Here is a 17,715-nt window from a genome sequence, read left to right as displayed (position 1 = left end):
ATGATGCATCATCCGATTAGTTACCTCCGTGGGCGACTGGAGCGCGACTGGAGCTTAATCCCACTGGGAAATTCAGGGAAATGGTGTGAGAGCATGCCTCAAAATTATCAGGCCCAAGGGGCGAGAGAGCCGGGACTCTCTAGCAGTTCCCATTGGCATTGGTCAAGTGCTGCTTCCGTGGGGTGTTAATTTCCTGGCACCGCCCAAGTCTGCGTTTCACATGGGCAGAGTGCCCTCTAGTGGCCAGAGAAAAACACCATCTAGTGGCGAAGAAACACAAGGGCTGACACTTGAACCCTGGGTAAGAGCATGCAGACAGAGCACCTACAGCATCACACACCACATGCACACAGAAGTACAAATGCTTCCGTGTTCTGGAGCACATATCCCACTGCGGAGTTGCAGACAATAAAGCTGAAGTGATAGGTGGAGGCAGGGGCATGCATATATGTCATGCTCCAGTGTGTGAGATTTATCCTGGGGGCAATGGTGAGGCATTGGAGGGATTTAAGATAGGGAGAGGCATGGTCAATAGTGTATCTTTAATAGATCACTCTGGCTGCTGTGTGAAGGATGCCTTTGAATGGAACAAGACTGGAGTCAGGAAACCCAGTAGGAGGATCTCATTTTAGTGAGCAAGAAGGAAAATGGGAAGAGCCTGATTTTTAAAAACACACACACAGTGGTAGGAGAAAACATGTTTAGAAGACAAAATCAAACCCAGCAGAACTTGATTTATTGAAGATGGATACAATGGGGAAGGAGTCAGAATGACTCTAAACGTGTCTCATTTTGATGATTTGGCAATGCTGGTGCCACCAAGTGAATTAGAGAGCAATGCAGCAGACAGGCTTAGTTGGAGAGAAGATGCACTAGGTTTATGGAATTTGTGACTGAAGGAGGGTGAGGGCAACCAAGGATGAGACATGGAAGCTTGAAGCCCAAGGAGGATAACTGACCTTGACACAGGAATTTAGAAATCGTCAGCACATGGGTATTGAAAAGGCTGGGACTGAAACAGATGGACCAGGCAAGTCTGTAAAATTGAACAATTCAGTTGGCCAAGGACAGAACCATAGCAATCACCAACATGTAAGGTGGAAGAGAAGCAAAAAAAGGTGGGGGGGCATTCTCAGAGGGGCCAGGCATGAGAAAAGCAAAGGACATCACTAAAGTATAAAAAGTCAAGAGAATCAAGATCTTGGGGTGATCAACAAAAACACCAATCTGCAAGTATCCAGTAGGATGTAAAGTTACATGTGTGCATTGGTTTTTCCACTTTGACTGGCAGGCTAGACTGTTCTTAGTTCATTTCATTCCAGCTGCATTAAGAGCATGGGAATAGGCAGTGAAGGTAACTAGTTTGAGAAGTTTGGAAACAAGGAGGAGAGAAACTGGTTGACAGCCACAAGTGTCTGCAGGATCCAGGCCACTTTGTTCTTTTTCTTAGAAGAGACTCTTAGAGGATGAGGAGGAGCAGGGAGAGGAGGCCAGGAGAAAAAAATGAGAAAGAAAAGGATCACTGAAAAAGTAAGTTGCTGAAGAAGTTATAAAATGATCAGGTAGAAGTATTGACCTTCAGCAAGAGAAGGAAAGACAGACACATCATCACCTGGAGTTGAAGTGAAAGAGAAGAAAATGGGTAACAGACAAGTCTATGAGGATTGGAACAGAGGTAAGTCACCACCAAGAGCCACCACCATGTTCTCAATGAAGTAGAAAGGTAAGATCATCCACTAAGAGAAACAGAGTAGAGGGTTAAGCGGAGATCTGAGGGTTTGGACTAGCCATTGAGGAGAAAAGAAAAGGAAGCTGACCAAGAATGAATAACCTTGCAGTCAGAACTCAGGGCCCAGCTGAGGCTGGAGACCATGAATTTTCAGTCATCACTTTCTATATGGTGATGATGCTGTGGTTGTGGTGCAATGGACTGAATATTCATGATCCTCCAGAATCCATATGGTGAAACCCTAACTCACAAGGTGATGGTATTAGGAGGTGGGAATTTGGGGAGGTGATTAGATCATGAAGGTGAAAACCCTCATGGATGGGATTAGTGCCCTTATTTTAAAAGGCCCCAAAGACTTGCCTTGCTTCTTCCACCACTTGAGGACACAGTGAGAAATCACCATCTCTGAACCAGAAAGTGAGTCCTCACCAGACATCAAATCTGCCAGTACCTTGATCTTGAACTTCTCAGCCTCCAGAACTGTGAGAAATAAATTTCTGTTGTTTATAAGTCACTCAGTCTGAGGTATTTTGTTATAGCAGCCCACATTGACTAAAACACACAGTGTTGACATAACAATATCCAAGCCTCATTTTCTCTCTCTCTGTGGGTGGGTGCCTATGCCCTTGTGTACACACATGTGTGCACAGGAAGCATCATTGCAGAACCAACCTCTGATGACCAATTCTGGTGCCCTCTGTGTGTCTCCGTCCAGGAGCTGTATTCTCAATCCTATGATGCTGTTGGGGTGATGTTTGCCTCCATCCCAGGATTTGCGGACTTTTACTCTCAGACTGAAATGAATAACCAGGGAGTGGAATGCCTGCGCTTGCTGAATGAGATCATTGCTGACTTCGATGAGGTAAATCTAAGCCTGGGACATTTACAATCACAAACGGGCATCATTGTCAAAGCATTGTGTTATTCATTGTAGGAATTACTTTTTTTTTTTGTACTTATGGAGTCCCAGCCTGCATTATAACACAAACATGCTTTATCTGATTTAATTATCACAATTATCACCTGAGTTAAATGCTATTGTTTCTCTATTTTGGGGATCAGGAACATAAGGCTCAGGGAGGCTAAGTAACGTAACCCAGTGTCGCACAGCTGGCAGATGGCAAAAGGCAGGACTTGACTAGAAGCCTGTATGAGGTCAATACTACTCAGGCACTGACACCACAGAGGCTGGACGCTGACTCAGGCATTGCTCCATCTTCTCAAAGTGTCAGAGATAAAACTGTCCATTTGCAGTTGGTCAGAGAACTAATTGCAAGTATAAACATACTACAGATAGCAGTTTCTTCCTCCAGGCTCCATTAGTCTAGTGAACACATTCTGTGAGGGGAAATACTCATGCTGTACTTCAGTTCCAGTCATAAACTTGACACAAGTGGGCCTTCTCCTCCCCCATTCTCCATCTTGAAGGACACCAGTGTCCATCCAGTTACTTAAGCCTGAGATGGGAAGCAAGTGATTCATTGAGAAAACGCTATGGAAGAAGCCAAATCCCTGCCTAACCCCAGAGGGAACTCAGGGACACAAATGGTACCACTGTCTCACACTGAGGCAGGGGGCCAGGCTTTTGCATACCCATATTGGTCAGTCATTGTTGGTCATGGGCTGCCCTGGTAGAGGTACCTAGCCTCCCAGGCATTTCTAGCAAGGGAGTTCTCATGAGGCCCGGCAAATTATCCAAAACAAGGTATGGCAATGCATTGTAAGTAGCCAGCACTCATGACATTTTGGAGGATGGCCCCACAAAGGGCTTGGGGTGGGAAACAAGAGTAACTACTGTATCACTCTAAATAGCATCCTCTCCCTCCATCCCTACATTCGATCCAGCTACTGAGTCCAGTGAAGTCTTTCTTTCCATTGTAGATATTTATGGTGCAAAATGTGATGTTTTGACATATGTGTACATCGTGGAATGATTAAATTAAGCTAATTAACATATCCTCACTTCTGACCACTTTTTTGTGACAAAAATATTTAAGATCTACTCTCTTGGCAATTTTCAAGTATGCAATACATTATTATTAACTATAGTCACTATGTTACGCAATAGATCTCCAGAACATATTCCTCTTGTCTAACTAAAACTTTATACCCTTTAACTAATATCTCCCTGTTCCCACCCCACCCCCCAGGTTCTGATAACCACCATTCCACTCTTTGCTTCTGAGTTTGACGTTTTTTCTAGATTCCACATATAAGTGATATCATATGTATTTGTTTTTCTGTACCTGGCGTATTTCATTTAGCATCGTATCCTCCAGGCCCATCCATGTTGTTGCAAATGATAGGTCTTCATTCTTTTTGTGGCTGAATAGTATTCCACTGTGTGTATGTACATGTGTATGTGTGTGGTGTGTGTGTGTGTATCCATTCATTTCTCAATGGACATTTAGGCTGATTCCATAGTTTGCCTGTTGTGAACATGCTGAGATGAACATGGGTGTGCAGACATCTCATCAACTTTCTTAATAGCTCTCACACCTGCCTTTTTCTCACCATCAATGCTGCTTTTATCTTGCTTCAGGCCATATCATTTCTCTCCTAGACAACGGCAGTCAACTCCTATCTGCTCTCCCTGCCTGCATCTCACCATTAGCAACCACCAAAGGCAGGAGTATTTTGTCACATCCCTTTGAAGCCTAAACCCTTCTGTGGCTCCCCTTCATCAACTCTAGCAGGTCACTGGGGGCCTTGCACTTACTGCCCCTGCCTCCTCTCCAGCCTTACCTCTCACTGTATGCCACCTGGCCAGCACCACCTGACTACTTACAAGCCAAAAAGCCCACCTGGCTCTCACACACTGTGCTTTCTGCATGGAGGCCATGCCATCCTCGCCCTTACCCCATTCTCTCTCCCTTGACTCCATGACCAGCTGAAAAGTTAACATTCATTTAACAGTAAATTCAAACATTACTTCTACTTTTGAAGGCCTCTATCCAGGTAAATGTTGTCACTCCTTTTTTAGTGAAAAACTTATACTCTGAGAAACTTCCTATCATAGAGGCTGAAACCCTTCAGTACCACCTTGTTTACCATCCACTAGCCACTTAGTTCTAGGGTAGAAGCCCATGTTACTAATCTCTATAGGTTTTTACAAGTGTTGCCAGAAATTCAAAGCATTTTCAATATATATCATTTGATAGTTATTTACCTCTCACACAAACCCTTAGGCTAGGAATTATTAGCCTTCATTTTAAAAATAAGCAAAGCTGAGACTTAGAAACACCAAAAATGACCAGGGTCACATACCACTAAGTGGCAAAGCCAAGATTTGAATGCCAGTCTCCCATACTGCTTTGATTTGTAATCATTTGTGTTGCACTGTTTCTCACTTACGTGGCATTTCATGGTAATGATTTTGAAGTCATAACCCCAAATACGGTTATCGTAGTTGCCCTGGGATGGTTGTGGGGGGTCAAGATGGATAAGACATGATCGCTTCTTGCCTCCCAAGGCTTCACCATCCAGTGGGAGGCAGGATGAGTATGTGCTGCCCTAACACAAGAATCACTGGGCCGGGCGCGGTGGCTCAAGCCTGTAATCCCAGCAGTTTGGGAGGCCGAGACGGGCGGATCACGAGGTCAGGAGATCGAGACCATCCTGGCTAATACGGCAAAACCCCGTCTCTACTAAAAATACAAAAACTAGCCGGGCGAGGTGGCGGGTGCCTGTAGTCCCAGCTACTCGGGAGGCTGAGGCAGGAGAATGGCGTAAACCCGGGAGGCGGAGCTTGCAGTGAGCTGAGATCTGGCCACTGCACTCCAGTCCGGGCGACAGAGCGAGACTCCGCCTCAAAAAAAAAAAAAAAAAAAAAAAGAAGTCACTGGTAAGTGTACTAGTACAGAGGGCCTTGCAAGGTGAGGAGGGGAAAGCAATTTTGTGACAGTAGCACCTTTGCCTCCTATCCTCTATGCTAGGCCATAGGCTCACTAAGATAGAAACCATATTCTTGTATCTTGTTATGTCTCCAGGGCCCAACTCTGTGTCTAGCACATAAGAGATGAACATGGCAGATACTTGCTAAGTACTTGCTAAAGGAATTAATTCATTAATGGGAGGACAGAAACAAGCTGGCAGATAGTAAGGTGAAGATAGGTTAACACAATTCAAAACATACTTCCAATTTTTTTAAATTACCCTATTAAAAATATCTGACTAAAGGTTAAGACGTCAGGCTTTGTTGTATTTTAAACTTTACAGCAGGGTGTCCAGTGTTGTGGCTTCCTTGGGACACATTGAAAGAAGAATTGTCTTGGGCTACATATAAAATACACTAACACTAAGGATAGCTGATGGATTTTTAAAATTTGCCACAAAAAACCTCATAATGTTTTAAGACAGTTTACAAATTTGTGTTGGATCACATTCAAAGCTGCCCTGGGCCACAGGTGGCCAGTGGGCCTCAGGTTGGACAAGCTTGCTTTATAGTAACTCATCTTCCAAAAGTGCTCCTTCTCATATTTTAAACTTGTAACGAATAAAGTACGTTTGAATTACGTTTGCATCTCGGTGAACCAAATTGTAGACACTCTAGACTTGGAAAGCAGAGGAAGAAGGGCAGTGCCCCTAGTGGTTGAAATTGGTGTTTGCAGAGGGAAGTTGGAGAAAAGGGGATTAGTCTAGGAGGCTGGGTTCTTTAGAACATGGGCGTTAGACCAGGAGGAAAAGTATGAATAAGAGGAGGAGGAGGAGGAGTAGATGGGAAGGAGGGGAGACAGGAGAGAGAAGAGAGGCAGCGATGAAGAGAAAGATGAAAAGAGGAGGAAAGGGGAGGAGGTGGAAGAGAAAGGGTAGGGCGGGGGGAAGGTAGGGGAGAATATAGTCAACAGGAAAAATAAAAACGCAGCCTGAACTGCCAGCCCAAACACTCTCAGCTTTGCCTGTGTGGGTGCTTGGGTCACTCAGGCAGGCACCCCCCCCTTTTTTTTTTATGTCAAGAGAGGACCTCTAGATTCTGCCTGACTGAGTTCCAGCCAGACGCCTGCTGTTCACTTTAATACTGATGCTTCTCTTCTCGCTGATGTAATTACCACAGGAATCTGAGATCATGCAAAATTCTCTCCTGGTTCAGAGAAAATCTGAACTTTTCACAGATCACACTCTCCAAGACTGTGTTTGCAATAACCCAACTCAAGGGCTCCTCACCCCACCGCCCCTACCTCAACAAAGGGCTTAAGAGCCCTCTCACATCTAACTTCTCCATTTGCTCTAGTGAACAAATGGGCTGATCAGGGACCACGCTATGCCTGCAGACACTTTTAGCTATAGAGTAAATGAATCTGTTGTGTGGATATTAAATGAGATAATGAAGTTCCTTTCTGCCTCCAAATTATCTTCTGAGGGGGAGGCTTACCAGAGCCTGAAGCTAGCTCTTGGCCAAGTGGTTCTGAAGAGAAGGAAAAGTGCCTGCTCTCCACAGGACCATGTCAGATCAGTCCACTGCCAGCAGAAAGCTGGGGGAAAGTAGTTACAGGGAGGCAGAGGGAGGGAGGTGAGCAATTGAAGATGTTCCAGGATTTTAAAGCTGAAACATTAGCAGCTGAAGGGCTGCCAAAACACCAAATATGTTTGGTTAGTGTCTGAAAGCAAAGATCAGTCATGATCCAAGGCTGAAGACCTGTATACCCTGGGCACAACTGGCAGAATCTCTGTGAGAGCAGAAGAGGGTCTTCACTTTAGTTCAAGAAACAAAAATAATAAACAAAGGCTGCCCCTGCTGTAAATCAGGCTACACACAACCCCCCACCCCCACCCCCCCGCCCCCCAAAGCAAAGCATCTTCCTGTGTTCTCCATGTTCCCAGAAGAGTTTCTCTCAAGGAGGAATTTTCCAAGTTTCTTAGCCCCTGATTAATTTTTTTTTTTTTTTTTTTTTTTTTTTTTTTTGAGACAGAGTCTTGCTCAGTCACCCAGGCTGGAGTGCAGTGGCACGATCTCGGCTTACTGCAAGCTCCACCTCCCGGGTTCCCGCCATTCTCCTGCCTCAGTCTCCCAAGTAGCTGGGACTACAGGCGCCCGCCACCACGCCCGGCTAATTTTTTGCATTTTTAGTAGAGACGGGGTTTCACCGTGTTAGCCACGATGGTCTCGATCTCCTGACCTCGTGATCTGCCCGCCTCGGCCTCCCAAAGTGCTGGGATTACAGGCGTGAGCGCCCCTGATTAATTTTAAGACGATGCCTGAAACAAGAGAGTCTGTAGAGAATTCTGCTCCGTCTGCCTGTCTGTCCACCCCAGGATGACATGAGACCCTGAGGATATTACAATCTTAAATGGAGGCAAAGGCTAGAGAATCAGAAATTGCATCTAAATGTCTTCTAAGAGTGGGAATAAGAAGACAAAGTTTAGACTTGGGAATCAGTGAGGTTTAAGTTTGATCCTAGCTCTCCCACTCAGGGCCGGCTTCGCAAGCCTGCAGCCTGTGCAGTCACAAAAGGGACCCACATTTGTTTTAATGTTCTGCTGTTGCTCTCATGGACATCTTAATGTTTGAAAAAGGTGTTCCACATTTTCATTTTGCACTGAGCCCTGAAAATTATGTGTGGTCCTGTTTTCCCTCTCTCACCCTGGGACCTTGGGCCACATTATTTTACCACATGGAGCCTCTGCTGATTCATCTGCAAAATGAATCTGAGAGTATTAAGCTCAAAGTGCCACTCAGAGAAACAGATCATCACTGGAGGCAGAGCCCCTAGTTCTGTGCCATAGCATATGTGGACATCCCCTCTTCCAGTCTACTTTTTAATCTGTTTAAAATGTTTAATTTATGCTTTGAATATTTTTTAAAATATGAGCTACTGTGGAGTTTTTATTTTTAGTACAGATGGGGGTTTCACCACATAGGCCAGGTTGGTCTCGAACTCTTGACCTCAGGTGATCTGCCTGCCTCAGCCTCCCAAAGTGCTGTGATTCCAGGTGTGAGCTACCATCCCTAGCCTGGAATTTTTAATCTAATGGTTACCTGCAAGGGCTTTAAATGTATGTAATTTAGCCATTTTCTCAATCTGTGTCCTTAAACAAGTTATTTAATCCCTCTATGTACCTCAGTTTTCCCGTCTACAAAATGAGATACAGTAGGGTCGTTGTAAGTTAAATGCAAAGACTAAAAAGCACTTACGACTGTATTTGATGCGATGGACTGAATAGCATCTCCTCCCCAAAATTCATGTGCTGTGAGAAATGAGTTTCTGTTGTTTAAGTTGCTTTGATTATGGCTGCTTGAGCAGACTAATACACTTGGCATATAATTATGATCATTAAATGTTCATTTTATTATTATGTGTATTTTTTCTAGTGTGGCTGTAACAAAGTACCACACATTTGGTGTCTTAAAACAACGGAGGCCGGCCACTGTGGCTCACACCTGTAATCCCAGCACTTTGGGAGGCTGAGGTGGGCGCATCACGAGGTCAGGAGTTCGAGACCAGCCCAGTCAACATAGTGAAACCCGATCTCTACTAAAAATACAAAAAATGAGCCAGGTGTGGTGGTGGGCACCTGTGATCCCAGCTACTCAGGAGGCTGAGGCAGGAGAACCACTTGAACCCAGAAAGTGGAGGTTGCAGTGAGCCAAGATCGCATCACTGCACTCCAGTGCTGCTGGTAGCCCAAGAGAAGTGAGGCTGAAGACAGCAAGCAGCATGGGACATGGAGGGCCTCCGGGACCTGGACAGGAGCAGTTTCAGTGGCATGGCAGGACTGGGCTTAGGAAAAAATGAGGAGGAGGAAATTGGAAGCAATCCGTCTAGACAACTCTTTTCAGAAGTTGTACAGGAGATAAGTAGAAAGGAAAGTGATGTCAAGAAAGACTTCTGTAGGATAAGAAATTTCATAGCAGGCTGTATGCCGATGGGAAGGATCTAGCAGAGAGGGTGAGATGGATGGAGTCAGGGACAAAGGAGAATGCTGGAGCCACATGCCTACAAGGGATGGAGCCTGTGAATACCTGTGGGGCTCGGCCCTCAGCAGGAGCACTGAGAGTTTCTCCTCACACCTGGAGAGAGGCACATGTGTGCACACAGGTGCAGGTAAGTGGAGTGAGCTGTAGAAGTGCCTGGAGAAGCAGGTGTGCACTATAATCTCCTGCCAAAAGCTCACTCCAGACGTGAGGTTAAAACTGTGCCCTGTGCAGCCTTGGAGGTGAGCCAGCTCCATCACCAAGTCTCAGGTACTTTCTCCTTGAAACAGAGAAATACCTACGCCATAGCCCCTGGGCAGACAACATGTAAGAGGAAAGTTAGAGCTAGTTCCTGCCTTTAAATCAGTATGTCAAAATCAATTTCTTAAACCAGAGGTCAGCACACGTTTCCTGTCTTCTCCAGGCACTTCTCCAGCCCGCTCCTCTTACCTGCACCTGCCCCTGTGTGCACACATGTGCCTGCTCTCCAGGAATGGGGAGGAACTCTCAGGGCTCCTGGTGAGGCCGAGCCCCACAGGCATGCATAGGTCCCATCCCTTGTCACCTAGGCATGCTGCTGCAGCTATGCTCCCTTTGTCCCTGGCTCCATCCATCACCCTCTCTGCTAGATCTTTCCCATCGGCATACAGCCTGCTATGAAATTTCTTTTTGATTGTTCTTCACCCACAATAGAGTATAAGCTTCATGAGAACAAGATTTATTCCTGTTTAGTTTTGACTTTGAAGCCAAAAACGATGTAGTGTAAAAGCAGAGGAGTCCCAACCCAGCTGTGCTGAACCACACAGAACCATGTTCTAGTCGTTGGCCCATGCCATTCCCAAGAATTCGGGAAAGGGCGTGACCGTGTAAACTGAGTACTATAGATCTGGAAACTACATCATCGAGAGATTACTTTGGGGAAATTCAAAGGAATTTCCTTTCCTTCAATTTAAAGCCTGGCTTACCACACCGTGGCCAAACTGGCCTCTTCTTCACTCTTTGGACCTCCTGTGCATTCTTCCCAACCTCCAGACCTCATCTATGCTGACCCCTATTTCTGGATGTTCCCCTTCCCATGACCCCAGCTTCCCCAACACACACAAATTCATTCACTCACTGCTAGAAAAACCCCTCCTCACCCTTTAGAACTGAAGCTGGAAATCACTTGCTGAGGGATTCCTTCCAAGATCCTCCAGATTAGATCAAAATGGCCTGATCTCCTCATCCGTCTACCCTGTATGTTTCCAACATAAACTCTATTAAAATTGAACTAGGGCATGTTTTGTGTATTTATTTTTAACATCTGACCTCCCTACTTGGGTTGGTAGAGCTCATGTATCTTGTTTATCCAACGTATAAGAACTCAATGAATAGTTACTGTATTAGTTTCCTACTGCTGCTATAATAAATGACTACAAATTTAGTGGCTTCAAACAACAGAAATCTATAATCTTACTATTTGGAGGTCAGAAATCCAAAATGAATCTTACAGGGCTGTGCTGCTTCCAGAAGCTCTAGGGGAGAATCTGTTTCTTTGCCTTTTCTTGCTTCTAGAGACTACCTGCATTCGTTGATTCATTGCCTTCTCCCTCCATCTGCAAAGCAAGCAATCAGGTCACTCAGACTTCTTCTTCCACCATAACAACTCCTTCTCTGATTGTCCTGCCTCCCTCTTTCACTTATAATGACCTTGTGATTAGATCGAGCCCATCCAGATAATCCAGGAAACCTCCGCACCTCAAGATCCTTTGCCTTATCACACCTGCAAAGTCCCTTTTGCCGTGTAAAGTGCCATATGCACAGGTTCCAGGAATTAAGACATGGGCATCTTTGGGATCTAGGTTCAGGAAGCATTATTCTGCCTACCACCGTTGCTAATAAGACACCAAGGTTTCCCTCTCTTAGTATTGAAACCCAAACCACAGGTAAAGTTAGAGGAAATGTCCCAGGATTGTACCCATTCTTTCCTTTAATCATTCACTCATTCATTCATCTCTACATTCTGACCAGGTGCTGAGTAGTAAACACAACAGGGGAAAATATGTGCTCCAGGAATATTACATTCCCATGAGGAAGAAGACAATAAATAAGCCATATCAGGGATAAGTGCTAAGGAAAGAAGGTAAAACAGGGAAGGAAGATAAGAATATGTCTGTGGGGAAGGAAGAAAGAATATGTATGTGGGGATGGGATGCTGTGTTCAATTTTAAATATGGTGGTCAAGAAGACTGCACTGCAAAGATGGGATTTGAAGAAAGACCTGTAGGAGGTGAGGGAGTAGGCCATGCAGTTGTCAGAGGGAAGAGTAGCCCAGCAAGGGAACAACAGGTGCAGAAGTCCTGAGGCTGAAGCAAGCTTGGCTTCTTCTCAGGTCAGTGTGGCAAGGGGCAAAGGAGATCAGTGCAGCTGGAGCAGAGTGAGAGAGGGAGACAAAAAGAGAGGGGACAGGTCTTGGCAAGTCTTGCAAGTCACAGTGAAGACTGGCTTTGACCTTGAGTAAAACAGGAAGCCATAGCAGGGTTTTGAGGAGCAGAGACAGGATCTGACTTACATGTGAAGGGGCAGACCTACCTCTTAAAGAGTACCAGGCTACACCCATCTCCACTCCTGACCCTTAGCAAGTGCTCATCAAATATATGTGACTGGCTGAAAGCATGATTCTCAGAGAGAAAAGCAGGTAACTTGAGGATGCGGAACCATCAGAGGTAGCTCATTGTGAGCCAGGGGTCTGTTTTCAGGAGGCCCAGGCTGCTGGAAGAATAAACACCAAGGCTAACACCATTGCCTGGCTCTCTTTCAGTTGCTTGGTGAAGACCGATTTCAAGACATTGAAAAGATTAAGACCATTGGCAGCACCTACATGGCCGTGTCAGGCCTGTCACCTGAAAAACAGGTAAAAGACTCTTTGGACTCAGCCACAACGCAATGCAGGGGTTTTGCTGTTGTCATGTCACCGATGGTGGTGAAGCCTCTGTCGCCAAGATCCTTGGGGAAAGATAGGGAGAAAATCTAATGGACTGGATTGTAGTAGTTATGTGATGTGGATTTGCCCCCTAGGTAAGTAGAGTCTACCAGATGAAGCCATGCTGCTTTTTTGAGAAACTTCTAGGCTTTGTTCTGAACCTCATTGTTCCTTTAAACAAAATCAAGAGCCAAGAAATAACCTATTGTGATTTCATTGTGGATCTTACTAAACCCCTAATACTTGCCTCTTTTTTCTTATTTTTATTTTGTCTTTCAAAAGTCTTACATAATAATAATAATAATAGCTGCTGCTTTTTGGAGTGTTGACTGTATTCCAAGCACTGGTGTTAAATAGCAACACTGTCTACCTTCCAGGGTTAATGTATGAATTATCTCAGATAATGTCATGCTCCCCAAGCAAAGCCTTGCATCTAGTAAAGTCCTCAGTTAGTGTTAAATGAATATGAGTCCAGATACTTGGGGAAATGGAATTCTCATCAATTTCTTCCAATCCTTCCTATGCTTTTTTCCAACTAAAAACAATAAAATACTTCAAGAGTGACTATCTGGGACGAAACTCAGGCTGGTTATTATTTGGTATGTGTGCAGCATGGATCAGAAAACTACAGCCCACAGGTCAAATCTGGCCCACCCTCAGTTTTTGTAAATAAAACTTCATTGGAACACAGTCATGCCCATTCATTTATATTTTGCCTATTGCTCCTTTCAAGCTAAAATGGCAATGTTGAGGGTCACAACAAAGACCATATGGTTTACAAAGCTTAAAATATTGGCTATCCGGCCTTTATTGAAACTATTTGCTAACCTCTGTTCTACAGGAGCACAAAGTTCTCTCATATAAAAAATGTCATTCAATACCTACAAAGTAGGAAGGGCAAGTATGCTTATCCCCATTTTATAGATTTGGAAACTGAGGTTCAGAGAGGCCCAGAGCCTTATGCAGCACTTCCCTTAGAAGTTTTGTAAGCAAATGTATCCCTTAAACACACACTGTGAGCAATTCAAAGGAAATAGTTCTTAGATTGGAAAAGCTACACACACATAGGAGCACATACACACACACACACATACACATACCCACACACCTCCAACATACACGCACATACACACATACACTCACACCCATTCACACACACGCCAGTGAGCATACACTCAGGAATTGATGTTACATCAACCTGAACAGACAGGCGTAGATGTGGACGAAGGAACACAATGACCCACATATACTACACTCTTGCAAGCAAATATCATGTCTTCCTATGTTCTGAGATACCAGTGACTTGAGGGTAGAGGGGCTCACCCACATGATTATTTCCTTTAAGGGATGTGCAGGTAGGGTTGGATTGGGATGTAAAGCCCCTGCTGCAGAAATGTTAATGTTCCCCACATTCCACATTAAATGAATTCTTCTCCTCATGTTTGCTTCAGCCATGTGAAGACAAGTGGGAACATTTGTGTGCTCTGGCTGACTTCTCACTCGCCCTGACAGAAAGCATACAGGAGATCAACAAGCATTCATTCAACAATTTTGAACTCCGGATTGGTGAGTAGCAGCTGCAGGTGGGGCCTGATAGAGCCAGCTGACCTTGCTCCGACAGACCCTCCCCTGCCTTGGGCACCAATCCAGGGAAGCTTTTTCCTGCAGAATGCAATAGACCTAGCATGACCCTGCCAAGGATAGAGACAGGGTCAGCTCAGATCTTTTCTTAGTTTCCTCTCAGTCGAGATGCTGGAAACAAGAGTAGGATACTGGCTTGTGTGCAGAAATACAAAGCAGCCAGCCTTTGGCAAATGCTAGACTATTGTGAAACTCTCTTCCAACTTGCCCGCCCATGCAAGGTCGTGCATAGAGATGTAGCTGACTAATCAGTCATTTAATTCTGACTCCCGGGTAGCTCAATGCTCGTGGTCATTGTATTGCTCTCAGGGTCTTCAGGATAATTCCTTCAGACAAAAGTACGATTCTACTCCTGGGGATGGCAGATAATATATTTCCAGGGACAGGCTTTACTCAGCTACAAAGCTCACCCTTTCTTTGGGCTTAAAGACACCATTGTGCAAAGCAACAATAAAACAAAAATCACTGCAATTAATAATAATCCTTTATAATTTGCCATTCCTTCCACATCTCTACTGAGCCTCAATGATCTCCTAAAATGCAGTCTGAAAACCCCCATCTAGTCCACATTCTCATTTTGTAGATGAGTAAACATGGGCGTAGAAAAAGGGAGTAACTAGCCTAAGATCACACAGCCAAACAGTCACACCAGCAGCAGCTCCAGCATTTCCTAACTCTGAGGCAATGACATTTTGGCTGCCAGAGTGCAGTTTAAAATAACTTTTGCTACAGTCCTCACATTGTAGACATCTTCTGGCTGATATGCCATTTTACTTTATCTGCTTCTACCTTAGCAGCTTTCAAGAAAAAGAGGTCAAGAAATACCAATACCTGACTTGTCAGATCTAAGGAATGCCATATGTCTTTTTCTTTGCATTTAAGGGCTTATATTTTATGTTTTTGATCTATGGATGGGATGTTCAAGGCTTGTTCCCACAGCTTCCATCAATCTTATCAATGTCATTTCTGAAATTGTTGACTACACAATTAAACCAGGAATAAAAAGGGAACCATAATGATGAGCAGAGATATTCTAAGTAAATTCTGAAGATGTTGCCAAATCAGGGTCAACCCTTGTCATGACATATTATACTCCTAGTATAGTTTCACTGATCTCAGATGTTGGAAAATTAACTTCCCAACTGAATTAAGCATCTCAATTTGTGTTTTGGGTCTGCTGTAACCAGCTGTATGACTTTGGGTGAATCATTTAAATCTTCTGTGTCTCTGTTTCCTCCTATGTAAGCTGGGTGTTAAATTATTACCTCCTCTGCCTCCCTACCTCACAATAATAATATGAGAATCAAATGGGATATTGCCTGTCAAAGTTCTCTGCAAATTTTAAAGAGCTAACTATCATTGTGATTCCCATGTACTCTATAGAGTGAGATTTTCAAATTTCCAGTCAATTATATCAGTGTGTATGTGTGTCTTGCTTTTGCCTTGGCTTGGAATAATCTTACCCAGATACCTGCATGGCTATTCCCACCACTTTCTTCAAATTTCTGCTCAACAAGGTCTTTGCTAACCCCCTTACTCCAAAATATACTCTCTTCCATCTTTCTCCATTCTTTTACCCTCATTGATTTTTCTTTGTAGTCCTAATCACTCATTAATATTATATTACATTTGTAAAATTATTTTCTATCTCTCCCCAGTAGAAGGTAAATTCCATGGGGACCAGGGCTGTATTTCTTTCTTTTCCCACCAATATCCCCAATGCCTAGAACTGTACCTGGCTCATAGCAAGTGCCTAGTCAATGTTTGTAGAATGAAATAATTGTGTCTATTAGAGACACACATGCCCACTAACATGTTTGGTGAAATGCTACCATTTCTAGAATTCTGTGTTTCCTAGCAAAGGAGGCACTGAAACTGTCTTTAAAAGTATTTACCAGATAAACTGTGGAAGTGTGGAGAAGTAATAGCCCAAGCAGGGAGAAAGTCAGGACAAAGGCACAAAGGTAAGTAACTGGCTGGAAGGTTAGGAAAACTCCAGCAGTTCAGTGTGGCTATAATGCAGCAGCAAGGAAGAGAGTGGGACAAATGAGGCTGGAAAATCAGGCAAAAGCCATATGAGAGTGGTTCTTGATTGTGATTCTAAGGATCATTGGCTTTATCCTGTAAGTGAAAGGAGCCCTGGAAGATATTTAAGTGGGTCATAACTTGATCAGATGTGCAACTTGATCAGAAAGAGCCCTCTCGCTCCTGCAGCAGTATGGAGGATGAGCTCAAGGGGACAAGGGAGGAGACAGGGAGGACAGTTAGAAAGCCATCGCCATGGACCAGGGGAATGATACTGAGGACCTAAGCTAAAACAGAGAGGAAAAAGGTCTGTCCAGGCTCTCAGAGCACTGTGTCAGTAGAAGCAGGAGATTCCAGGGTCCTGACTTCTGGTCCATGCTCTGATCATCCCATGGACTGAGACAAGTCAGTGTTCATATGAAAATAATAATTATATTCAATTGAACACTCACTGGTTGCCAGGCACTATGCCACAGTGGTTTTATTTATATGATCTCACTAAATCTTCCTTTAATTATTTCCAGTCTATTGATGAGAAAAGTAAGGTCCAAATAGGTAATCTAATAAGTGACTGGGGGCAGGATCTGGACCCTCCCGTTCATCCACAGAGACCTCACACATAGTGATCACTATCCCAGGGAGGGGTCCAGACACCCCAATGTCCCTCTTCTCCCTCTGACACCCCCAGTGTACCTCTTCTGCCTCTGACTTCTTGCTCCTTTGGTTCACCCCCTGGGCATCAGCCATGGCTCAGTGGTAGCTGGCGTTATCGGCGCTAAGAAACCACAGTATGACATTTGGGGCAAAACTGTGAACTTGGCAAGCTGAATGGACAGCACAGGGGTTAGTGGCCGGATCCAAGTCCCAGAGGAGACCTATCTCATCCTGAAGGACCAGGGCTTTGCCTTTGATTACCGAAGGGAGATCTATGTGAAGGGCATCAGTGAACAGGAAGGAAAAATCAAAACGTACTTTCTCCTGGGAAGAGTCCAACCCAACCCATTCATCTTGCCCCCGAGAAGACTGCCTGGGCAGTACTCCCTGGCTGCGATTGTCCTGGGACTTGGCCAGTCCCTCAATAGGCAAAGGCAGAAGCAACTACTCAATGAGAACAACAACACGGGAATCATCAAGGGTCATTATAACTGGCGGACTTTGTTGTCACCCAGCGGGACGGAGCCTGGAGCCCAAGCTGAAGGCACCGACAAACCTGATTTGCCATAAAAGCATTTTCTTTGTGTTTCTTTTTTTTGTATTTCTTTTATATATAAAATAAATATACTAATAAAAAGGTTTACTTTTTTTTAGAACAAGGATGGTTTCGTTGGTCTTTGAATGTACCAGATCAAGGACACAATTTGAGGTTCTCTTCAAATGTTCCCTTCACAAATATTTATTGGTCACCTCTTGTGTACAAGGTTCACTGGGAAGCAGAGATAAATGAGA

At 44.4% G+C, this 17,715-nt stretch overlaps 1 protein-coding gene across 1 annotated transcript in view; it reads left to right on the top strand.

Annotated features, from left to right (window-relative positions):
- ADCY8 (adenylate cyclase 8) overlaps positions 1–17,493 on the top strand; it is a 277,968-nt gene extending 260,475 nt beyond the window's left edge. Inside the window, 4 exon segments of the mRNA XM_033203020.1 lie at positions 2,445–2,591; positions 12,442–12,534; positions 14,055–14,176; positions 17,013–17,493. Of these exon segments, the coding sequence (XP_033058911.1) occupies positions 2,445–2,591; positions 12,442–12,534; positions 14,055–14,176; positions 17,013–17,493 (843 nt within the window).
- Positions 17,494–17,715: the final 222 nt, after the last annotated feature.

The sequence above is a fragment of the Trachypithecus francoisi genome, unplaced genomic scaffold (assembly GCF_009764315.1).
Source record: "Trachypithecus francoisi isolate TF-2019V2 unplaced genomic scaffold, Tfra_2.0 Lachesis_group7, whole genome shotgun sequence".
Classification (NCBI taxonomy): Eukaryota; Metazoa; Chordata; class Mammalia; order Primates; family Cercopithecidae; genus Trachypithecus; species Trachypithecus francoisi.
Note: the sequence above shows the minus strand (reverse complement) of the source record. Positions and strands in the feature narration are given on the sequence as shown.